Genomic DNA, 25,699 nt, shown 5'->3' on the forward strand with positions numbered 1-25,699 from the left:
AACATCAGGAGAAAGCATCAATTTGGCTTAAAGCCATTTGCCCTTAACCAAAGAGCTCCAGTTTTAATCAGTATAACCTGAGCAATATATTCCTGCTGCACTAACACATCATTATGATTGCTATTTTTTCCATACACCCTAAATCTCTGCCATAGAAATATCATATGGGTCCATATATAATCTTAAATTTTCTAGTAGTTACATTTTAAAAAGTAAAAAGATATCAGTAACATTAATTTTAAAAATATTTTTTTATTTAACAATATAACCCAAATATTATTCTAATAAGCAATCAATATAAAAAATATTAACAGGATAGTTTATGGTCTTGTTGAACGTTAAATTTTGAAATCTAGTATATATCTTATATTTAAAGCATGTCTCAAGTCATACTAGTCACATTTCCAGGACTCTGCAGTCATATATGTCTTTAATAAATAAGGGAGGTATATCCCAAACTTTGTTCTATAGAATACTAACTTCATGGAATGCTAACACCATGTTTCATTAATTGAAGTCTGCTATTTTTCCACACTTCAAAGATTTCTCCAAGCAAGACATATCTTCCAATCAATTAAAATTGACAGTGCTTTTTTTTTCTTTTTCTTTTTCTATTGGTACATAAGATAATGATAGGCAGTACAATCAACAGTGCCTTCTGCTTCTGTGTACATAACTCTCATGTGAAAAGGAATTTCACAGTCAAGTAAGTTTTTAGAAAAGTTAAGTAAAACAAAGCAGGCTTCTGTCTTGTAAGACATCTCAGAGATTTTAATATGCTAATGTAAATTCTTAATCTCCAAAAGAGAGATATATTACAAAGCCCCCCCCCCACCGACCCAAAAAGGCACCCAAAGGCTACTTTTATTTCTTACTGATATCTTGTGGAAAACTACGTTCCACTAAACACAATATAAGATGCTTTCTCACCATGCACCGTAGGTGAAGGGCTTCTCGTGGGCTGAAGAAAGGGGTCACTGGAGGCATTGGATGTGCTCAGAAAGGAACCCAGCAAATCTGGACCTGATGGTTTCGAAGGTGCTCCAAATGGGTCAAAGGTGGTACCTAGAAAACAATGGTAAAAATATATTGCTTTGCCCTACAAGTTCAGCTATTTTATAAATATTGAGCAGTTGCCACTATGGCCCGGCCCTAGGCCAAATACTGGAGGAATCAGGATGATGTGTGCCTCTAGGCCTGCTCCACAGGCCCATTCTATCCTTGAAACTTCCTCCACGGCTAACAATGGATCCCAAGGATTTCTGACCACACAAGAATGAGCCCACCTTTTGTAGATCAAGGAGGTGTCTAGACTTATCTGTTGGATAAACCATAAAAACAATAAATGAAGGCCCCCTTGGCCTCTGAAAATCTTAACAATGTGGAATAAGTCAATCAAGATCACAGAGAACCTGAGAGGACAAGACTGACAGAGGGTTTTGATGACTAAACTGTGCTTGTGTAAATGTTCATGCTAAATGAATTATGAACAAACATCAGAAAGAGGGCCTTTGCTATTAAGATTAACAGTAGGAAATCACAACAAATAGTTTCATTTAGTTTTGTCTCTAAATGATCTCTGGCTCCTTTGAAAGTTAAAATGAGAGTAGTGGGGGGAAAAAAAATAAATCATGTCATGTCTTGCTTGGGTCCTGTGGAATGCAAACATTACCAAAACATAGCTTTTCAACAACCTGCTAGAGGGCTGGGATTGTGGCTCAGCGGTAGAGCACTCGCCTAGCACATGTGAGGCCCTGGGTTCGATCCTCAGCACCACATAAAATAAATAGATAAAATAAAGATATTGTGTCCAACTAAAAAATAAATATTAATAAATATTAAAAAATAAACATTAAAAAAAAAACCTGCCAGAAACCAGATGCAGAATTAGTGAAGCAAGGAAAAGTTTGTGAAATGATGAAAAGACCAGAAGAAAGTGGGAAGCCACGGTTATTGGGAATAATGCTGCAAGAATCAAGACTCCATCCTTTCTGAGATTTTACATTGTCTAAGAAGACCTCAGCTGATCCTCAATGTCATCCTGCCAGATAGAAGTGGCATCGTCTTCACTCTACAGACAACAAAAATACAACTCAGAAGATCCAGTTTCTTGTCTAGGGTCTTGTCTAAGGTCAAGAGAATAAGACTGGGACTCATGCTCAAGTTTTCTGACTCCAACTCTCAGGAATTTCCCAAAAGCACTTCACATTTCTTACTGTCATGAAATGAATGGGATGAAAATCGCTGAGATGCATGGAGTTAATTGGCCCTTAATTTTTCTTATTGAACAAGGCACAAAATCCCCTTCAGTCTTCCTGAGATGTCACTTCTTAATCTTTAAACACTGAGCTAATGGCTACTTCCTAGAAGGGGATTAACCCATTCTGAGAACAGAGGAGAATCAAACCACTTAACCAACCAACCCCACTTCCACGGTGCAGGAAGGACACATAGCTTGATAAGATTACAGCCATCACTTCTTTCACACAATGCTCTCCTGACATCTGCTGGGCCGCAGACAAGCCTCTGTTGGCAGCAAGGTACTGACAGTTTCAGACACTCTGTCACATGAAATAGATCCCTTATCTCATTTAATATGCACAAAACCTTATCTTTTCTATAAAATGAGAACTCCGAACCTTTTAGTGTAATTATAAGAGTTCATTGGGCTAATCCCTCTACATCTGGGTTTGAAGCCATCCTCTGGAATATGCTAAAATCTCACCATGACTTGGCACTTTTAATATCACCTTAGGTCAGAGGCATTCTCTATAATGAAAAGTAAAATGCTGAACATCACAGATAAGAGCTAATTTAGTTCCCTAAGTAAATTCTGAGATAACCAAAAACTTCTCTGCATAGACAAAGTATATGCAGAAAACTACAATTATAGGAAGGCACTGCAGGAAATCTGAAGGAAAGCTCTGGAGTGCAATGGCCAAGTTTTGGACCCTGACCCCATTGAGTATCAGCTATGTATGCTACTAATTCAACTATAAAATGGGGATAATGATAACAAAAACCCAATAGAGAGGTGCTAATAACTGAATCACGTTTAGTGTTATATTCCACATCTGGCAAATGGTAAATATGTCACAAATATTAGCTGGGGTGTTTTTTTTTAGGTTTTATTGGGGGGGGGCTGGGGATTGAACTCAGGGGCACTCAACCACTGAGCCACATTTCCAGCCCTTTTTTGTATTTTATCTAGAGACAGGGTCTCACTGAGTTGCTAAGTGTCTCGCTGTTGCTAAGACTGTTTTTTAACTGGTAATCCTCCTGCCTCAGCCTCCCAAGCCACTGGGATTATAGGCACCCAGCATTAGCTGTTACTTTTTTTGTTTTTTAAAATTTTTTTTTAGATGTTAATGGACCTTTATTTTATTCATTTATTTATATGTGGTTCTGAGAATCGAACCCAGGGCCCCACACATTCTAGGCAAGTGCTCTACCACTGAGCCACAACTAGCCCTGTTACTTTTAATAATAATTCATTCAGCTACATCTCCAAAAAAAAGTCCTAAAGCTTCTCAGGCCTGAAATCCTGACAAAAGAAAAATACCAAATGAATAATATCTCCATTTTTCTCTTGTGTTCTCCAATTAAATGAAGACCTAAATATAGACTTCTAAGGGACTTTCAGGGGATTGAAAAGGCCCAGCTTATTAAGACAATTCTGCCTTTCTGGCCCAAAAGTTATCATTCAAATCTCAGAACTACAGAGCAATGGAAAAAAATTACCTTCTCCCAGTCGTCGGGTTGGCGATGCGGAGGCCGAGGCTGCGGAACGGCGTGGTGTCGACTGGGTGGATGCAGGTCCACTAGGGTGAAACACATCTTCCACCCCTGATTGTCCAGCCTGGGCAGGAGCAGCTGCACCTCCACCCCCAAACAGGTCACTCAGTAGTTCAGAATTGGAGGGAGGCGCTGCCGGTGGAGAGAAGTTCTTACTCACATCAGAACCTTCTAGGCCCAGAAGGTCCACCTCCTCAGGGGGTGGTGGAGCGGCTGGCTCCTGCTGCTTTTTGCTGGGCTTCTTGGTGCCATGATGTCTGTCACCATTGGCATTGCCATGAGGACTGGAAAGGGTCAGAAGTTCATCGTCGGATTGCTCGCTCTCCTGATTCACTAGGGCAGCATGGTCCTCCTCGCAAAATGATTTCTCTGATTTCTGATCTAAGGAAGATCAGTAGCCAAAGAGTTAGTTACCAACCACGGTGCTGTTGGGGTTTGTTACATTATTTGTACATTATTCCAGGGAGAAGGATTCAGCCTTGAGCAAATAGTGCTTTGGGATCCATCCAGTGGAACACTTTTCATATTATATTCATCTATCATGGCTGAGCATCTGAGAGGCAGGGCAGCATTAGGATTTGGAGCAGGAACTTGGGAGCCAGGCATCCTGGGATTGAACCCCAGCTCCACTTCTCACTGGCTCTGTGACACTGGGTAAGTTACCTTACTTCTCCGTTTCCTCCTCAGCAAAACAGGGTAATAAATAGTACCTCACTCACAGGCTACTATGAAAATTATGTGAGATAATATTATAAAGTGCTCAGATCAACAGCAAGGAGTACCTAAATGTTGATGATGATGATGATGATGATGATAATTTTTATTCTGAACCAAAGAACATTCTTCTATTACTGAGCTACACACCCAGCTACACACTCTCTAATCCAAACCTCTCAGAAAAGTTATAATTTTATTTTGAGATAGGGTCTCACTAAATTGCCTAGGTTGGCTTCAAACTTTCAATCCTCCTGCCTCAGCCTCCTGAGTAGTTGGGATTACAGGCATACAGCACCACGTCCAAGTCAAATTTTTATTATCATTACGATTATTAATTTCCAGGCACTATGCTAGGTGATTTTTTTGGGGAAAAAAATAGAACAGTAACTCTTAGTCCTTTGTGAACACCATTCACTGACTTTTACTTCTCTGTGTGTCCTGCAGACAAAAGCAAGGCCGTTCTCCCAAGGACTGATGCAGAAGGAACTCACACACCTGCTGAGTTCACAGAATGGCTCTGCTTCAGATGGTCCTTATACCAAGCTGAAAGAAGATACTTTCAGCATAAAATGGGCTCAGCACAAAGGTCTCTTCTGGGAAAGGACTAGAGAGACAGTGAATGACTTTCCCGGCCTTCCTTGAGATGAGCTTCCCACAGAGCATTGTTATATAACGTCAGATGGACTCACATTCTGAATCAGGTTGAGGGCCACACCCCTAATACCCAATTCTGAAATGAAAAAAAAAAAAAAAAAACTATGAAAAGAGAAAGGCTTTCCTAAGTTTGGTGCAAACTCAGCTGGCAGAAAAACCTGATGGATGTGATATTATTTAGACTTCATTGGTCTCACTCAGGGTTTTCCTTACAGGTTTCACTGAAGAAATATTAGCATGCTTGATTACAAGTTGTTGTCTGAGATACCACTGGAGATGTTAAGAAATATATAGCTTATATACTGTATCACCTTTCTGCATTCCTAAACACATCTGGCTCTGAGAGGTTCGGATAAAGAGACTGTGCGTCTGTGCTAAAATCTCTTTCAGAGACTACAGAAGTTATTTATAATTTACAAATAGTTTACAAAATTGGCAATGGAAAGGTAAGAGTGAAATTTTATTTATTAAAGTCCTTACTGTGAGTAAGATACAAGGTAAAAAAATACCAAGAAAGTGTTGCAAAATCCATCTGCTGGGTTTATTGACTGGGTTTATTGACTGTGTTTATCTAAGTTTGAGAAATTTTGGGTTCCATTTCTCAAAAGAAAATTCTGAAAGTCAGTCTTTCAATTCAAATGAATTCTTTCAACAAACACTGAAAACATCTAGAAGCTAAAGGAATAGGAACTCACATTCACACATCAGAGGAAAGTCAACTAAGAGTTTTAACTAGGTCATCCCCAAAGCCATCTGTCACCCTTTCCTACATAAAGTCCCAACTATTCAATTCTACACCAAAGCTTGCATTGAATCTCAGCAAACTCTAAAGTGAGGATAGCTGATCTACATAGATTAGGATGCCAAGGCTACTAATGGCAGCAGTCTGAAATGCTATGTTGAGAAGGATCTGATAACATCTCCAGGTTAGGGAAAAAAAGAATACAGTAATGGAGCCCCGATTTCTGCTGATGATTGTTAAAACAAGTGACAGAGGCCAGGTGTTTGCCTTACCTGTGCCAACGTAAGCTCAGTTCTGCCCAGCTAGTGCTCAGGGCACTTTGGAAGAAATGCTCGACTACATATTTTTAGAATATTTAATTGAAGGCAGGAAACAGAATTCTTTGCTAATTTATTTATATTGTCAGTAGCCTAAAGGGGGATCTTAGAAAAATATCACACTTATCCATCAAACCAAGAAAGACACGGCCAAGAACACAGCACTGAGGAGATAGAAGTCAGCTGAAAATGGCCTTCTGCATCAGTCTGAGTGCATCCATGAAGTTGAAAATAGGGAAGTGGTCCAATTTGAGAAAGGAATGAGGGGGAAGGGTATGGAATAAGGGGAAAGGAGCCTGAATGACTTCTAATTGCTACTTTAATTTAGACTGCTTCAAAAGCTAAGTGTCTCTACAGAAGAACCACAATCATCTAACCATGTAAAGTTTGAGAAATGCTTGAAAGTACCTTGCCAACAGAGAGAGGCAAAGAAGCCACTTTGCCCCAAATTCCTGGGGTTGTCTGGAGGGAGATCTGCTGGAGCCTGTCCTGCAAGACAAAAGGCCACGTAGCACCAGTGAAACACGGGGAACACGGCAATGTGCTAAATAACACAAACTTTTGGCCTGAAAAATAAATACCTCCTAAGGCCAGAGTATCTTGATGCTCCTGGTGAGAAGAGAAGAGGATACTGGGGTTGACGTCTTTTGTGCAGTAATGCTCCCATGGTGGGGTTAAGTCTACCGCTTTGTCCTGGGGCTGTAGTTCTACATCCAGCGTCACCTGAAATAGCTGAGGGTATTTTTCTGGTACATCACATGCATCTAACTCAGGCCTACAAAGGGATTTAAAAGAATAAGGCCAATGAAAAACAATGAAACCAGCATAAGGCTCAGCAGAGCAACCACCATAGGTAGACTTTCATTTCTAGAGAAGACTCGATCATTAGCTAGACATAGTACTTTACTTTTCTGTGTCTCAGTTTCCTCATCTCAAGAAAAGAGAATAACATCCTATTCAAAGAATATGGAGATTGCAAATATAAGAGCACTCTGGAAAGCAGAACCGATACATCCAGCCAGGCTGCGCTGGCATGGCCAAGTCAGGTATTAAAAGAGTGAAAAAGGCTATGGCTGCCATTCTGACCCTTGAATAACTGTCCCTATCCTGGCCCTATCACAAATTTGGCTACCTCCAAGTTATCAAACCACCCTATGATATTGCAACTAAGGGCCAATATCTGGAACAGAGGGCTCCTCCAGAACCCTGCTTTAGTGTTCTAGCCTGTTATCTATTCTGATGGATCACTGATCATTCCATACCACTGATTTAACTGCCATTCCTGAAAGAAACATATGGAAATACACAGATGCAAAGGATCAAAGTAGTAATACTTTGTTCCTTCTTTGTCCACTCTTGCTCCCTGTATAGTTTGGTTCTGGAATGTCCTCCAAAAGCTCAAGTGTTGAAAGCTTGTTCCTCAGTGCAGTAATGTTCAGAGGTGGGGATTTAGGAAATGATTAGATCATAAAAGCTCTAACCTCATTAATGGAATCATGAGGTAAATGGACTATATGAGTTGAAAAGACTGAGTTCTTGGGTGTTTACCATTGGGGACTATATCCTGTCCCTGGCCTGCCCTACCCTCTTCTCACTCTCTCTCTGCTTCCCTGATGCCTTGAAGTAAACAGCTTTCCTCTGAAACACCCTTCCTCCATGATTCTTCTTCCTTGGAGCCAGCCAACCATGAACTGAAACCTCTGAAACTGTGAGCCCAAATAATTATTTCCTCCTTTAAATTGTTGTTCTCGGGTATTTGTCACATTGGTGGGAAACTGACTAGTATATTCCTTCACATGGCAATTTTAGACCTTTCTATTTGAAGTCTTGGATCTATTCTCACTTCTTAAGACAGGTCATATTCAATGGAAAGTTTTCAGATATACCCAGCCTCTCTGTGTGGCGGAGCTACACTGAATGATCTAGCAGCACAGGACTCAGGGGGAATGCACCATGGCACTAAAGAAGCTCAACACTGCCCAGCTACCCAGTGCAAACAGGCTTTCAGTTCAAGCAGTACTTACTTGGTGAACTTTAATACTGTTGTGTCCAGAGGTATGAATCCAGAATGAAACTGAAGCTGGAATATCTGTGTATTGGTCACCTAAAAATATCCAAGAAAAAAATATTACAATTTATCAGTGAAAGGGGGATGTGATCAAGATGTTATATTTTGGGGCACCATGAACCTTCAACTCTTTCTACATCTGAATCTTTGTTTACTATGAATATTAAACATCTCCCACTTCTCCCTTTCACGAACTCTGCCTTGGAAAGCTGTTTCCTCATCTACTGTTTCCCCATCCCATCTTCTGGCACATTGCCATGCTTTCACTCGTCGTATTCTTTCTTCCCAGGATGCCCTGCTCCAACCCAATGAACTCATCCTTTTTGGCCCACCTTGAAAGGCATATCCTTTCTGGAGCCTATAGGGGCTACCACTGGCTAAAACAAACTGTTTCTATTGCAGCACCTCATCTCCCCTCCATATGGTATTATGGATATTTTAAACATGTGTAAATTTTTCCTGCTGGGCTGAGTTTCTTAACGGCAGGAACACAGTCATATTCTTTACAATTCTAGACACCCAGGCAATAGCTGGAACAGAGCATAAACTTAGCAAAATTTGTTTAATTAAAATATGATTACTTGCAACATCATTCTTAAAGCCAAAGAGAGGCAATAACCCAAATATCTACCAATTGATGGAAAGAATAGAATGTGGCATAGTCATACAATGGAATATTACTTGGCTATACAAAGGAATGAAGTACTGATACATGCTGTTACATGGATAAACCTCAAAAATATATGCTAAGTGAAAAAAAGCCAGCTACAAGACACCATGTATTGTATGATTTCATTTATATGAAATCTCCAAACTAAGCAAACCCCCAGGGACAGAAAGTGGGTTCATGATTGTCAGGAGATAAGGAAGAGGAAATGGGTAGTGACTGCTAATGGGCACAGGGTTTCTTTTAGGGGTGATAAAAAATGCTTTGGAATTACATAGTTCTGATGGTTGCACATCCTTTTGAATGTACTAAAACTCACTGTATTACTGTATTATATACTTTAAAAGGGTGGCTTTTATGTAATGTGAACTTTATCTCAGTAAAAAATTTGGGGAAAAAATACAGTTATTTATTTCCACATCCTTAGTTGAAATCTCTTTTGTCCTTAGTTGAAAGGCACAGTTTCTAAAGAATACAGTTTACTAAAAGTTCCAGGACTGCCACCTCCTGCCACAGTAATCATACCAAGAACTTTAGCAAGTCATACCTCTACAAGTCTCAGTATCTTCCCGTGTAAAATGAGGAAGATGGACATAAGCAACCTTTAAAGGCTCTTCCTCATTCTTAAACCACAACTCACTCAACCTCAAAGTGATTGGGGAGAAGATTAAAAAATATTACTATTAAAAACTCAGATGAGCTAATGCCATGATTCTTCCAGAAAGCTTACCTTAGCTTGCAGCCGGCTTCCAATGGTTGACCTCAAGTGATACATGGAGACAACCACATCTCCTTGCACAGTGATGTTCAGGGGAATGAAGATTTTTCCATCTTGAACTCGGTATTCTCTTTAAATAGAATCAAAACAGACATTAAAAGCTATCCAGTCTGGTACAATTACACAGACATAGGCATAGTGCTCTGTGGCCTGGCCACGAGACCCATCTGCCCAGATCTGGACCTAGGAACCATTTCTTATCTTGAGCAGAAATGCAGCCCATGCCAACTGAGGGAAAACTGGTTCTGCAATGGGAGGACATTGGTCTGATGCACTCTCAATCTCACCAGGACTTCCAGAAAGTACAACTGACCATCTCTATTTTGCTGATGGCTTATTTTTCTCAAATGTATCATCCCTTGTGTGTTTGCCTTTTCCTAACCTTATGCTAGTAGTAAAAGCAGAGATTAAAGGAACAAAAACTTTAACCAAGCTACGTATAGAAATAGGAATGCCACAGTCTATGAGAGCCTTGAATACTAATCCCCAAATTCCTTCTATTCCCAACTATTTGCTCTTTTGTTACCACTTATTTCTTTTTCTCCACCCCATTCTCAACAACCTCCCACTGGTATCTGCTTTTCATTATAGATTCTATAACTTCTCTAATTATGTCATCATTTACATAGTTGCTCACTTAGAGACTTCATTCATCCCTGATTCACCAAATCCCATCAAGGCCATCTCCCTCTTAAATGTCCAGGTACTCTGTCCCTCTACAACATGCACACTTTTTTTTAAAAAAAAAGATGTTAATGGACCTTTATTTTATTTTATTTTTTTATTCATATGTGGTGTTGAGAATTGAACCCAGCACTTCACACATGCTAGGCAGTGCTCTACCACTGAGCCACAACCCCCGCCCTCCCCACCCCACTATCTCAATGCTCATGCTAGTCCCTTAGCCTATGGCACAGCTGGATGTGAAAAGGAGCCATGCCTCCCTTGATTTAGTTATGCTTGTCTATGATCACTATTGACATTGAATTTTTTTTTTTTTAAATCAGCCATTCCACAGTGATATAGACCTGCAGGAAGAGCACAATACAATTTACACAGCAATTGAGCAGTACATAAGAAGAAGTAAAGGAAAAAAATCGTAAGACTCACTTCATTCGTTCAAAATCTGTGCAGGTTGTATATATTTTGGTTTCTCCAATCAGTACATCACAGTAAGGGCGACATCCGTTTCTCTGTTTGTTGAAAAAGGGTATGGGACTGACAGTGATGGACTTGATCGTGAGAGGCTTGAAGTGAGGGCGATAGGGCTTGTCTGCTAGTAAGTCACACATATAGCCCAGGTACCTGAAACAGAAGATTGCCGTTAGGGAGCCTGTCACATCAGGAGAAGCAGGTAATTTTTGTTATGAAGTTTGTCCTTGCAAATCTTTAAATTGCAATAAAAATTTTAAAAAATTAATTTAAAATAATTTAATAATAATAATAATTTAAAAATTTAAATGCTGTTATTTTATCCAACATTAATTAGCAAAAGAGAATGTAGATAATATTTTATCCACTGACCTTGCTGTACTTCCCCAAAGAGCTGATAACAGGGTATTTATTAAATCCAAAAGCTTATGGGAGATTTAGAGTAGCTTAATATTTGTTCATCTATTCTTATTTCATTTAGCAGATTAAATTTATCAGCTGAAGACCAATTTTTGGATGTTAAATTTTTATTATCAGAAGTACTTTTATAATCCAAAAAAGTAAGAAGATACAATGTAAATAAGGGGAAGAAATTATGACTAAACAGAAGAAAATAAATAGTTATTATCTAAAGAGGGTTTCCTTTTTTAAGCCACTGTTCAGATTATCTGTTATAATCCACTTCCTTGTTCCTCTCATAATAAAAAGTGAATTTTAAAACATCTCATTCTCTGTACATTTTGGCATTTCCTCTTGTTAATTGTGATGATCATCTGATAAATATAACTAGCTACTGCTGGTATTTCAATAAAGACCTAAATGATGCATCAGAAAGGGACTGGTCTTAGAGTTTGAGATCCTGGCTATGTGAATTTTTTAGACCTGGGGCAAATTACAACCTATCTGAGTCAGTTCTTTCACCTGTAAAATGAAGGAAGAGATAAACATTCTTTAAAGTTTCTTTTTAATTTTAAAATCACAAACTCATATGGGACTCATGAACGTGCATAAAAACCCAATATCTTAATTCAATAGTTTCCATAGTTCAGAATAATGTCAGATAAATAAGAAGAAAGTTAGGAAACTACCTACAGGGCAGATTCCAAACTGTACACAGTAGCAACTGGACCACACTTGCTCAGATCCTGCACCTCGCTTACTGTACCTCCTGTGGGATGGTGACAGTCCAATTCCTGGTCGCTTCGCATACAGCAATCGAATAGCAGGGCCAGGAGTAGAGTAGAGATTACAGAAAATGAACATAGCACCAACCAGAATTGACGATGCCGCCCGTCCATCCTATCAAAGATGATGCATAAAGTCATCAAGAACATGATCAAATCTGAGAAAGGCTGCACTTGCAATTAACAGAAGGAGGGGAGAAATCCTCCTAACAGTGTTTCACTTCAAAACTGTTCACTGGAAAACGAAAATTTGTCCCAGCTATCAAAATCACAAAGCAGCAGGAAAGACTTTTTCTTAGGATAAAACTCACTCTATACTAACCCAAGAAGCCCAGCAAAATAATTTGACTCACTTAAATTTAAAGAAAAATAATGTGATCTTTAAAGTAGCTTTGGACTTTAAAGTTGCATTAGACTTGTGGCATCATAACTCACAGATGAGGGCTCTTGATTTAGGACAAGAAGTAAAGAGCTCACAGATTAGGCAGATGCCACTTGATGTGTTGCATAAGTATTTAACCCAAAATGTGCTCCAAAATTAATATAAAATTTAAAATATCAATTGATACGACGTCATTCAACATAGGAATAGATCTTCTATGAACTGAATATTTGTGTCTTCCCAAAATTCATGTTGAAATGCTAACTTCCAATGCAACGGTATAAGGAAGTAGGCATTTGAGGTGGAGCCCTCATGAATGAGATTAGCGTCCTAAGAACAGGGCACCTCTCTCCTTCAGTCTTCCCTCCTCCCTCCCTCTCTCCTCCCCCACTCCTTTTCATCTGCTCTCAGCATATGAGGATACAAAAGAAAAGACAAACCAGCCCTGAGAAGACACTGAATCTGCAGAGACCCTGATCTTGGACTTCCAGCCTCCAGACCATGAGAAATAAATTTCTACTACTGAAATCAACCAGTCTAGAGTGTTTTTGTTTTAACAGCCTGAGATGACTAAAACAACATTCAGCAACACTCCAGACACAGCCTCTTCCAGAAGACTCTTAAGTGAACGGCTACAGCTCACTCCGTCTTACAAAGCGCATCCTTATACTGAATGTGTTCCTTCATTCTTCCTTCCATGAGAAAAAAAAAAAAAAAAAACAAGTCTACTCCTCTCTCCTTGTGACTGCCCTTCACTGCCTGCGGTGCTCTCCAACAAAAGTTCTATTTTCCAGGTGAAAACAAAACCAATCCCTTGGATTCTTTGTCCTTTGAAATTTCACTCAGAGACCTCTTCATTTAGTATGCTTTTCTGAACAGACCAAAGTTTTAAAACATCACCTAAAATGTGCTGCCCAAAGGGAAGTGCAAGATATCACCTTTCTTAGTCTGGATACTGTGCTCTCATGAACATAACTAGAATAAACGAAGGCTAAACCACAATAGAAGCTCCTATTGATCTTCATATCCACCGAAAGCCCTACTTCTTTCTCAGATCACCTGTTAAGCTAATAGACAAACATGCTTAATCTTTCAGAACCAGAATTTAGGGCTGTTCATTTATCCTATATTTAATTTCACATTGATAGCTTCTGTTAAACAAGTAAACTACCAGAACTTTTTAAATCCAGGTCTATTATGTGACCCTCCCAATTCTAAGAAAATGGATAAGCCTGATTTCCACATTTCATCATTTTGTTAATTTAGAAAGCAAAGTATGCTGGGCATGATGGCAGATGCCTATAATCTGAGCCACTCAGGAGGCTGAGGCAGGAGGATCACAAGTTTAAGACCAGCCTCAGCAACTTAGCAATACCTTGTCTCAAAATAAAAATTTTTTAAATGGGCTGGAGATGTAACTCAGTGGTAAAGTGTCCCTGGATTAAAGCCCAATATGACTAAAGAAATAGATAAATAACCATCAACCTAATGAAATCTTCTCCATGAAGATACTGATCTATCGTTCACCTACCTTAGGAAGCAAATATTCAGCCCCCACCCAACTAAATATATATCAACCTAGGTCAAATTTCTCCATCTTGACTGCAAGAAACTAGAAAATCTCATGCAGAAATTCAATAAACTAGTCTATTAGCCTAGCTGCAAAATATCTAGTTGGTTTGATATTTATATTTATAATAAACCCATGTGGACTCCTTTTTTTTTTTAATAAGAGTTTAAAAATTATCTGAGAAAAGATTCATTAGAATTTTTCCCTGAAGGGCCATCAGGGATCACCAGCTTATAACTTTTCAGTATCAGCCTCCTTCATCTTTTGAGAGAAATCCTTTCCTGTGGCTTGCCTGGCACCTCCTCTTCCTGTTTCTTCATAGGACACTGGGGATCCAGAACTGCTTCTCTGAGTACTTTTAGCAATCTGTCATGTAATTTAAGCCCTGAAAGTAGATTTATTTTGAGTACTGTGAGGTTTTCTTACTACCTCAATATCTATCAGTTCTGTCTTAATTATTATTGTCAACCCCTTCTCAAGAAGGCGAGGGGAAATCATTCAGTAATATCATAGCAAAAAAAAAAAATATATATATATATATACATACACACACACACACTCTGAAATTTTTAGAAGCAGTAAATTATTTCCAGTACTATGCTCAGACTCCGTTGGTGCATTCATTTTTTTCCTGTTTTCAATTGCTTATTCAAATCTTGCTTGTCTGGGGTACAAGGGTAACAAAGACACAGTTCTTTTCTGTGAGATGCTAACAGTCTAGTGGGAAAACAGACAGGAGAACAGCTTAGTATGATGCAGTGTGATAGATGCCACAGAAAATACTGAGATACCCAGTGGGAGGATCTGCGCTGTGAAAATGCTTAGAAGAATCAGAAAGATTTTATCACAAGTTGAGTTTTCCAGGACAAGTAAAAGGCCTGAGAGAAAGGGTTAGAAAAAGGCACTTTACAAAGTCAATGCCCAGAAAAATCATCAGTCCTAATGGAAACTGCTCTAAAACATAGTCTATTTAAACTATTTACAAGGACAGAGGGAGCTTCACTCTTATTTTTATTCAAACACAAATTGTAAGAAAAAAATAAATATGACAATATGTTTGTGTCAACTCTATTCACAGAAAACTCAGTGCATTACTACCTATGAACCCACAGCTTTTATTTTTACCTCTTTTAGAATACTTGGCACATTTCAGAGTCCCCACATTATGTGGGTTGTGTATATGTATCTGCCTCTCCCAGTAGTATTTAAATTTTAAAACAAAATAATACATTATTCCTCATTTTTCCATCCCTCGCACTGCCTAGCTTCTAAGTAGAGGCTCAATAAAGCTACAGAACTCAAATGTTACCTATCCATCATTCTGGATAGGACCATCCATATCTGACCAAACCAAATCACAGATACCAACTATGGGTACTCACCAAGCAGTGGACAACACAGACGTTTTTGGGATTCTGTAGCAGCCAATTATACATATTCCGACACACAGCAAAGAGGTTGTGAAGACTGGGAGCCTGCCTAATGGGCCAACTGCATTCTGAGACCTAAGGAAACACAGCAAAAGGAAGAAGGTGTCACATTGAACTTCTTCTGAAAGTAAGACCACATCTCCTTGTACTATAGCCAGGAAAAGTTGGGAACAGGGCCTAAACACAGAAAAAAAAGAAAGAAAGAAAAAAAAACATCTTTAATGCAGTATCTTTTTTTTTTGGTGGGGGAGCAGGATTTATCAGGGATTGAACTCAGGGGCACTCGACCACTGAGCCACATTCCCAGCCCTATTTTGTGTTTTATTTACAGATAGGGTCTCGCTGGGTTGCTTAGCTCCTCACCATTGCTGAGGCTGGCTTTAAACTCACGATCCTCCTGTCTCAGCCTCCCAAGCTGCTGGAATTACAGGCATGTGCCCCTGAGCCCAGCTTTAATGTAGTAATCTTTAAATTAAAGAATGCTATTTCTTGTAGAGGCATGAAAATACATTGTGAAATGCATTTTAAATTAAATAAGACTTTTTAATTATTTTTTTTTAGTTGTTGATGGAACTTTATTTTATTTATTTATATGTAGTACTGAGAATCAAACCCCATGCCTCACACATGCTAGGCAAGTGCTCCACCTCTGAGCCACAACCCCACCGCTAAACAAGACTATTTATGCTACATATTTTGTTTTTTTTTCTATTCTCTGAGGTAAAATAGAATTTAACTTCTATTAAGTATTAAAGCTTTTACCTGCCTACCAAATGCTTCACTGTAGGCTTAGGTTGTAAGTCCCACACTGTTCCTTAATTTTACCTTGGCTTTCGTTAAAACATGGTAAGTGCAGTAACATGAGCCAGGGGAGGCTATGCATGGGTCTTATTTTTCTTTTTGAATGAAGGGATCTACAACTCCAAAGGAGAAATCTTTTGTATCTTCATTTTCTTAATATATATATCCATTTAGCATGTTATGAAGCATCAGGAATACTGCTTGGTTTGATTTGTACAACAAACAGATAAGACGAACATTATGATGCTATTTGGTAGATAAGAAAACAGACTCAGAATTTGTTTTGTCCAAGGTCACAATGCTGATCCGCACCAGCACTTGCAGCTCAGGTTCTCTGAATGTTAATCCTTGTACCACAATGGGCTACTGGTTAAATATTGGGTATGAGCTTAAATGGTTTAGATATCACTAATTTAACTAATAAACAATAAGGAGAACCTTTGACTTGGGCAAACTTCACAACCTCTTTAAATCTATCTTTCTTCATGAAAGATGGTGCTGGTGCATGGTACCTACCTATGTACCTAACAAGGCTGTGGGTATTACACGAAAATGTATTTCCAGGCCTTAACTTAGGATCACACAAAAAAACGATCAATAAATGCTAGCAAATATTGTTTTATCAAGTAACTGCCAATGCAAAATTTTGAGGTCAGGAAGAGTTGGCTGTGTTTAAAAAAATGAATGAAGCTCTGTATGGCAAGAGTGAAGACCAAAGGACCAGATCATACAAGGCCTTCTTAAGAAGGTGGGAGAACACTTAAGAAGGAAAGTGACTCTCAGATCAGTATTTCCCAAAGATTTCTCATGCATTAGCATGAAAACTGGAGGTGGAAGACAAGAGACTAAAGTCAGTGATGCCAATCAGGAGGCTGATGAGGAGATGAAGTAAGGGATTAATGGTGGCTTAGGCCAGCCTAGTGACAGTGGGTGCAAACATACCTGAGGGGCCCAGGAGCCAGAAAGAAAGTGGAATACCTGTACCTAAAAGGACAGGCAGGAAAAGCCAAGGATGATACTCTTGTTTCTGGCTTGAATGTCCAGACAGGATAGAAGCAAGTGCCATTTAATGAGACAGAATTCTGGAGAAAGAACAGGTTCTATATGAGTGGTTTCACTAGAAGGTACTCTGCAATACTGACACCAGTGGTCTCAGAAAACCCAAGTGTCACCTTCCTCATACTTGACAGTGGGAAAGGGAAGCAGGAGGAGTCTCTTTGGTTGGTCCTTTTTTGTTAACCAGAGAACAACTGATCAAAATATAAATGAGAAATTATTTTGGCCTCTGCAGTATTGCCTCGGAAATGAACACGTGGAGTTTCCCTGTCTGAAACTGCCAAGAAAGCCCATTCTTTTCAGTTAATTTGTAAGTTTTTTTTCTACAAAATAATTGTGCATGGTGGCAGGGAACAGTTCAGATTATCTATTTTTATACACTTCTTGGAATGACAAATATGGTTTATTAAACAAAGTATTTGAAATGCTTGACATAGCTACAAAACAATCCAGGGTGACCCAGTATTGGGCTTATTCATTTAAACTCAGCCAATATGATTCAGGCCCATTCTTTACCCCCTAAATGTATTCCCCATTTGATACTCAAGGCATAGAAATGACATTGAATTAAAAAACTATGCCTTCTATACTCAAGGCATAGAAATGACATTGAATTAAAAAACTATGCCTTCTATACTCAAGGCATAGAAATGACATTGAATTAAAAAACTATGCCTTCTATACTCAAGGCATAGAAATGACATTGAATTAAAAAACTGGAGGTCATCTTTGTGCCTCTGTCCTTGTATACATTTGTCTCTGACAGCCTTTATCAGTAGAGCATCATGATTAAGACCACAGGCTAGATTTTTGCCTGTATTCATCACATAGTACCTGCATTAATTTCTCCAAGCTTCAATGCCCTGTGTGTGAAGTGCAAGTGAGCATTAAAGGATTATGAGAATTCAGCAGCACAACCGGAACACACAGAGTGCTATAAGACACTCACAGAGACAATAAGCTAACTTACTGTCAAGCTGCACTGAACTGACTGTTCATACTTGTCTCCCTGTCTAGCAACTGAGTTCCACGAGAAAAGAGACCACAGCTTCTTCATCTTTGTAACCTCAGAGTTCACCAACCGTGTGCTGTTGCTGTGGTGGCTGGTGCTCAGCAGTTACTTGCTGAGTGAGGGAACGAACAAAAGAATAAAGGAATGAACCCCATCTGACACTCACTCTCTTCTTGTAATAAGATTTGTCTACCTGGACAACATCTTGAGGAAGGAACAGGTAAATCAAGTGTGTTTTGCTTCCCTAAAAGTAGATTTGCTGATTTCCTAAAAGTAGAGGAAATTTGTTGTCCTAGCAAACATTTTTAAAGGTCACACACCAAATTTCAATATCTGGAATGAGTCTCAGCTAAAAATGGGCTAAATTGTTTTTAGCACAATAGGCTAATAGCTCCAGAATCATTAAATCAATCAAGTAAATAATATTAATTTAAAGAACTCCATAATTATATATTTACTTGGTATATGATTATATATTGTTAGGCAAACATATAATTAGAATTTTTTAAAAACAAGTGCTCTGTCTACAGGAGGACAAACATGAAGACATACATGAAACAAAAAAGAATTTTTTAAAGGAATTAAGTCACTGCAAGCTCCTTTTGCAGCTCTCTGGGGTTCATTATCTATGTGATAGGCAGAATAACCAGCTATGTGACCCCCTGGTGCTGTTTCCTGCCTCCCTGAACACCTCCTGGAGTTGCTGGGCATTAGGAATACCATGTTGATTACCAGGCTGCCTCAATACCACCCTGTGGGAAGGGGCCAAACCTCACTGGGGCTGAGTGCCATTCCATTTTCCTCTCTCCATTGCTCTCAGCATGAGACAGCCTGGGCAGGAGCCTTCTGCTCACTAAGCACAGGAGCAGAAGGTGCAGCAGAGAGTCAGACTGAAAAACCATGTGCAGCGTTTTATGAACCTCAAATCATTTGTGAAAAATGGGTATTTCAATCAATTGCTTATTATAGCATTTTATTATTTACTAGTGATATTAATCATAGTTACTACTTCCTAAAAGCTAAGCCTAAGCCAGTCACTGCTAATCAAATATATTTCTTACAATAAACCTACAGAAAAAAAATTGAAGAGCATTTGTGAGATAGTTACTCATATTGCCATATTCATCTTACACAAGAGACACAAGAGAAAACAGTCCCAGGAGAGGTGAAATGACTTTTCAGGAAGAGGAACAGCTGAAATGTGAACCTAGGGTAAATTTTAAAGTTTGAAATTTGTGTCTATTATATGATTTCATCTCAATAAAAAGTTATTGAAATTTGTGTACTCTCCGCTATACTTTCCTATCTGATGATTAGTAAGAATTCCATCTTGCATTTGAAGGGCGGTAACAGGTTCAAGTGACGGCTGTGTTTTTTTAAGGTCAAGAGGCTCAATTCATATAAAGCTGCATAATTAGAACATGGGCTCCTTGGTTCACCAGTTCCCAAGCTAGATACTGTTTTCTACACCATTATTTTCTGTCCTGACACTAATGCATGGAGGCAGAGGGAAAGAGGAGGTCTGAGTTGTAAGGTCACAATTCTCCAGTCACCCCCTGCCCAACCTCAAGCCAAAGCACAAACCATTAGGAGCTATGAGGACCTCCTCAGTGGGCTCTGAAAAGAAAAGGGGAAAGAGACACCGACTTCCAATCATGAGCCCTTTATGAAGTCCAAGTTAATACATTTTCCCAAAATCAAGTGCAAAGTTTGGTGGTTTAGGGAAAAAAAAGTCAAAAGGAAGGAAGAATTGAAAAGATCCAACTGGGCTACTGGTTTCTGAGCTACTAACAGCGCTCCTTCTCAAACTGTCCTTCCCGGGTGGGCAGAGGGAGAAGGAGGGTCCAGGTGGCACTGGAATGGCATTATTCAGAACATAAGAACTTTAGGGCCACGTTAGACTTCTCATTTATTACCAAGAATTTTTCACTAATTACCAATAGCAACACCTAGAAATGTGTAAGCAGTAGTTCTTATTGTTCTGAAGTTTAGCTATCAATTTGGGCAGAAGCCAGAGTGGAACATGGGAACATGGGTGGGGGAGAGGTGTGAGTACAATGTTTATTTATGTTGGGGATGATTTTAAAGATAGTGATGATGATTATACAACACCATAAATGTAATGTAATTGTATACTCAAAAGGGTTAAAATCATATCTTTATGTTATATGTATTTTACAACAACGATGTCTGTAAAAGTTGGAAGCAGAGGTTTAAGTTCTACAGCCCAGGGGTTCTAAACACACAATGGAACTGAACGTCCTTTTAACTCTGGTTAAGAATGTTTGATTTAGATGATGCATCTCATTGGTCTCCAGGACTTTACTGTCAGCCTCAGAATTTTTAAGTCCTCAAGGTGGACACTGACCATGAAGAGTAAAAAAACTGACTTTCAATACCTTCTCTTCGGTCCTGAGTAGGTATTCTAGCACCTCACATTCAATGGGGGATCATCTGCTTTTTTATTGTTTTGAGTTGAATCCTCTGCTAAAGTCAGACAGTTCTATTGCAATCTGGCTGTATGCTGTTTCAAATATAAATACAAGCAAACAAACTGCTTTGTGATTATTTCATAAAATTCCCATCGATTCGTGTGACTTCAAAGAATACTTGTTAGTTAAAATACAGAATGACAACCCTCAGCACTCAGGAAAGTAAAATCTTCCTGGAAGTAGCCGACTTTGTCACCATCACCTATATCCCCAAATATACAAACAATCCCATAATCAAAGTGTAAATGGACTGAGATATATAATGATGTAGAAATACATGATGCAGACAGAGTTAGACTCCATGAGTCTGCAAATAAAACCAGCCCTACCCCTACATTAGATCTTTTCCAGCACTGGTTATTTATAGAAACCTCTGCCATCTATGTTTATTAAAATAAAGTTTAATTGCAGATCTAGCACTCTACTAAATGACAAGCAGGAAGAAATGGCTCTAATCCTCACAGACTGGAGGAGGAGAACCAAGAAAACTTTTCTATGTAATGCAAAAATGGGATGTAAATCAATTCATAGTCTTAATGCTGGGGAGAATAAGGACTATGAATTTAGAAAGAGACGGATCAAATCAAAAACATAGCTAAGGTGAAAATACTAAGGCTTCAGGACTATCTTCCTGAGACACAATTGAGGACTGAGGGAGGAAGGTCAGAGGGTCCAGTTCCAATCTGCCAAGTTCTGGGACTACTTGGGAAGAGTCCACGATGTGCTTTACAAGAAAGAACTGGAAAACCCTGTGACATGAAGAAATACTCCCTTTAGCAAAGTCAGGCTAACAAAGAAGAGAGTAGAGGTGTGTGACATGGATGGTATTTTAGGGAGAAGGTATAGCTCATGCAGATACAGTGTGTGTGTGTGTGTGTGTGTGTGTGTGTGTGTGTGTGTGTCTGTGTGTGTGTGTGTCTGTGTGGGGGGGTATGTGTGTGTCTGTGTGTGTGTCTGTGTGTGTACATTTAAGCATCCCTGGTTGGAGCATGAACTTTGGGGGCAATGAAGAACAGTAAAACCTGAAGCCACAGAGACAGGCAGAAGCCAGATCATAAAAAGCTTCCTAAGACATATTCTACCATTTGCATAGACAAGAACTGACCCTGTTCCTTTCACCTCTATCAACCTTACTCACGTTTTCAGGTCCAGCTGTCACTTCTGTCTTTGGACTCCCTCAGCAGGTTTTACAAATATTATTTGCATCTGTCTTGAATATGACCTGGGTTCTCTCTCCAAGTAGGCTTAAGAGCCTTGAAGATAAGAGCCAAATATTTCTTTTATATCTACACTAGTTAATATTTCTTGACATATTTGTTCTTTTAAGAAACATTTATTAGCTATGCCAGGCATTGTTCTAGATATCAAACAAAATAAACATTCTCTCTGCTCTCCTAGGATAAGAGAGAGCAGCCTAGGGCAGATGCTTAAAGCATGATTCCTGATTCCTTTATTAAATTGTTAAATGCAGTCACAAAATCTTAACTATTCCAAAAAATCATCTGTTTATGAAGACTGCTTTTTATAAATACTATTCAACATCTTCACAATGTACAATTCCTTCTATAGTGACATTATATCTTTATTTACTTTTTGAGGGAAAATGTTCCAAACTATCACAAATCTTTCAAAATCAAATAAAATTCCATGAAATATTGTGCAGAATATTCCACTGGCCTTCAGTTATGAAAATGATGACTCCAAAAAAAACCACACAATTAAAAAGATTTAATTTACATCAAGTTAGAAACAGAATGTTTACCTACATTTTGGTTAGATGTTAATGAATTTGCTCTGAATTACATAAAAGATGGAATAAAGTCAGAATGATAGTTTATTACAGTGAATTTACAAGAGCTGCACTTAAAAACTGCATTATAAAATGGCAACTTAGATCTAACCACTGCAGAATGATTTTATCAGAGTGTGTCAAAGAGTAGTCTCCACCACAATAGGTAGAGCAGCACCCAGAAGTTGTCAGAAATGAGAATTCATACCCCACCCCTGTCCTACTGAATCAGAAATATGTATTTAACAAGGCTTTCAAGATATTCTGATGCACACTAAATGTTAAGACAATTCTAAGGACACACTGAAAAAAAAACATTTTAACAAAACTCTCTGTATATTATTAAATATTAGTACAGGAAGAGGTCTCAGCATACGGGATAGCTTTCTTGTCTCTACAGATGTGCAAACTGAGGTCCAGAGATTATTAATGGCAATTGGAATTTGGAGTAAAGTGGGCTCCAGCATCCACACTGAGATCCTTAGTATACAACATTGATGGCCATCTATGATTTTGCACACCTGAAACCAAGTTACACTTGTAGAAAGCCCTTTCTAATTCATTAAAAGACCCAGATGAGCTGGGCATGGTGGCACATGCCTATAATCCCAGCAGCTCAGGAGGCCAAGGCAGAAGGATCGTGAGTTCAAAGCCAGCCTCAGCAAAAGTGAGGCACTAAGCAACTCAGTGAGACCCTGTCTCTAAATAAAATACAAAATAGGCCTGGGGATGTAATTCAGTGGTCGAGTGCCCCTGAGTTCAATGCCTGGTACCCAGAAAAAACAGGCCCAGATGAAGTTGTAGTACCAATCATATCTAAAGGCTTCCTAAAAGTACTTGAAGAAATTCTTGAAAAAGAAAAAGCCTTATTTTATGAGTAAATCTGGAATTCACTGGCCAGAAATACCAGGCTTGACATCAGATTCAAACCTAAGCCAGCTCTCAGAGTTCTTTAAACAGCCTGAAAGAAGGAATATTTCTCTAACCCCACTGGAAAAGCTACTTTAAAAGAATAACTCAGTTTTTCCCTGACAGCCTGGGGTAATGGTTAAGAATTCAGGTTTTAGGTCACCTACTGGATGTGTGATCTTGGGCAAGTTACCTTCTCTCTGTACCTGAGTTTCTCCATTATCTCAAAAGACTGATGAATTACACGTGACATTGCATGTGAAGCTCCCAATGCAGTGTAAGTGCTCTATAAATATTGGCTACCACTCTCACTTTTATTAATATTAGTAATAGTATTACCAAACCTATAGTGTGGACTATTTTTATGCTATCCTTCTCCTATGAAAGTGGCATCTTTACTGAATGTCAGATGTGTATTTTCATTATTACTGGTGTGCTATACTAATCTGGCCACATTGCCTCATTGTTTGTGTGTGTGTGTGTGTGTGTGTGTGTGTGTGTGTGTGTATGCTAGAATCCAACCCAGGGCTTTGAGCATGCTAGGCAAGCATTCTACCACTGAGCTACATCCCCAGCCCTGACACTGCCTCATCTTGATGCCCAAGTAGGAAGGTCAAAGACCTAATTAGTGTTGGAATGTAAGGGTAGCCAACTTCCCAATGCAACAGTTCAATCTCTAAATTGAACTTTGGGAATGTTCTAAGAACCAACCAAGCACCAAATGATTGATACCCCAATTTAGACAGAATTCCATTAATAGAGATACTTTCCTAAAAATTTCCTCAAAGAAAATCTTCAGAACATCTTATAACAGCTAATAAATATTTCATGGACAGAAGTTTTTAGTTTTTTCATACGGTTAAAGGTAAAGGCTTTGAGGACATCTCTTAAGAGAAAAAACAGCCTATGATGTCTCAGCAAGCAATCGTAGGGCTAAAATTCCTTACCCTGCTGTGAAACTTGGCAGTTCGGTAAGATTTGGGTGACAGATTGTAGACTGTGTAGTGATCAAGATGTCTGGAATCCAAAAAGCTCCGAATGTCATCAACCTGATTCCTGAATCCTATGTCAACATTGTCCAGGGGAAAGGACATCACTAGGAGAAGTCACACAGAAATAAAACAGGTTACACAGGCCTGCTATCATAATGAGCAGCATTTGATGGCTGAACCAAAGGGCAATTAAAAACATGAAAAACTTACCAATAATTCTGGAGGTAACATAAGTGAAGTCTAAATCTCCCTTTGTGTAGCTGAAAGTGAGACAGGAAAGGGTACAAATTAAAATGATCTAAATATGCCAAGATTTCTCTCTATCACTTGGACATCATGAACTGGGACACTTCTGTCCAGCAGGCATATCTTGACTCCCCTGGAGCCCTTCACTAACAAGAAAGCATAGCTGAGAAAAAAAACAGTCCACACCCTCAGGGTACAAATACACCACTCCAACTAGTACATTCCAATGCCCCATGGATGCTGCTTCTTGAACAATCTCTGCTTATTTATTTATACTGATTGTTTCAGCCTCTCTGCTGAAATTTTTCCTCTAAATATGAGCAGCGAAGGGGTAGGGGAAGAAGTGATTGAGAAAGCACAAATGATACTTTTTTTTCTGCCTATCAAGGTCCTGGTTGGGAATTGGTAGGGTAAATTTTACTTTTGAACCAATAAACATGCTGATTAATATATATTGAACTTGGCATTTGAATTTCTGATTCAAAACTAAATACTGTAACTTGGAGTAAACCTATAATTTTCTAATAACCTGAAAATAAAACATAATTCATATAATTTTTGTAATTTTTATATAGTGCAAGAGTAGAAAACTTCTGCCATTATCCTAAAGGATATAAAAGTTCCGTTTGGATTACAATCCACATGTATTATTTATTTGGACTGCATATGCTTTATTTTCTCATTTAATCCCCAATCCACCCAACAACACAAATCCTATCAGAGTATAAAAGTAAAGCTCAGAGAATTAATTAAATTGCCTTAGGTCACATGGCTAACAAGCACAGATAGTGCTTTAGAACCCAGGATGTCTGATTCTAAAGCCAGGAACGACAATCATTGTACCCTAATGCACTAGTGAGCTGAGTCCTCCCAGCCTGTGCTTGTAACTTCATGGCTTCAGTGACATTCCTCAGCTATCAGTTCCCTTGCAATTATATGACAAAAT

At 38.8% G+C, this 25,699-nt stretch overlaps 1 protein-coding gene across 1 annotated transcript in view; it reads right to left on the bottom strand.

The window, feature by feature from the left end:
- The window catches only part of Dnajc6 (DnaJ heat shock protein family (Hsp40) member C6), a 95,912-nt gene that overhangs the window by 19,838 nt on the left and 50,375 nt on the right, over positions 1–25,699 (bottom strand). Inside the window, exons 3-13 of the mRNA XM_076862324.2 lie at positions 24,718–24,767; positions 24,463–24,611; positions 15,409–15,531; positions 12,056–12,189; positions 10,849–11,043; positions 9,691–9,808; positions 8,250–8,329; positions 6,807–7,000; positions 6,634–6,714; positions 3,742–4,176; positions 931–1,065 (exon numbers count right to left, since the gene is read on the bottom strand). Coding sequence (XP_076718439.1) covers positions 931–1,065; positions 3,742–4,176; positions 6,634–6,714; positions 6,807–7,000; positions 8,250–8,329; positions 9,691–9,808; positions 10,849–11,043; positions 12,056–12,189; positions 15,409–15,531; positions 24,463–24,611; positions 24,718–24,767 — 1,694 coding nt within the window. The remainder of the gene's footprint in view (positions 1–930; positions 1,066–3,741; positions 4,177–6,633; positions 6,715–6,806; positions 7,001–8,249; positions 8,330–9,690; positions 9,809–10,848; positions 11,044–12,055; positions 12,190–15,408; positions 15,532–24,462; positions 24,612–24,717; positions 24,768–25,699) is intronic.

Source organism: Callospermophilus lateralis, chromosome 7, assembly GCF_048772815.1.
Source record: "Callospermophilus lateralis isolate mCalLat2 chromosome 7, mCalLat2.hap1, whole genome shotgun sequence".
NCBI classification, from domain to species: Eukaryota; Metazoa; Chordata; class Mammalia; order Rodentia; family Sciuridae; genus Callospermophilus; species Callospermophilus lateralis.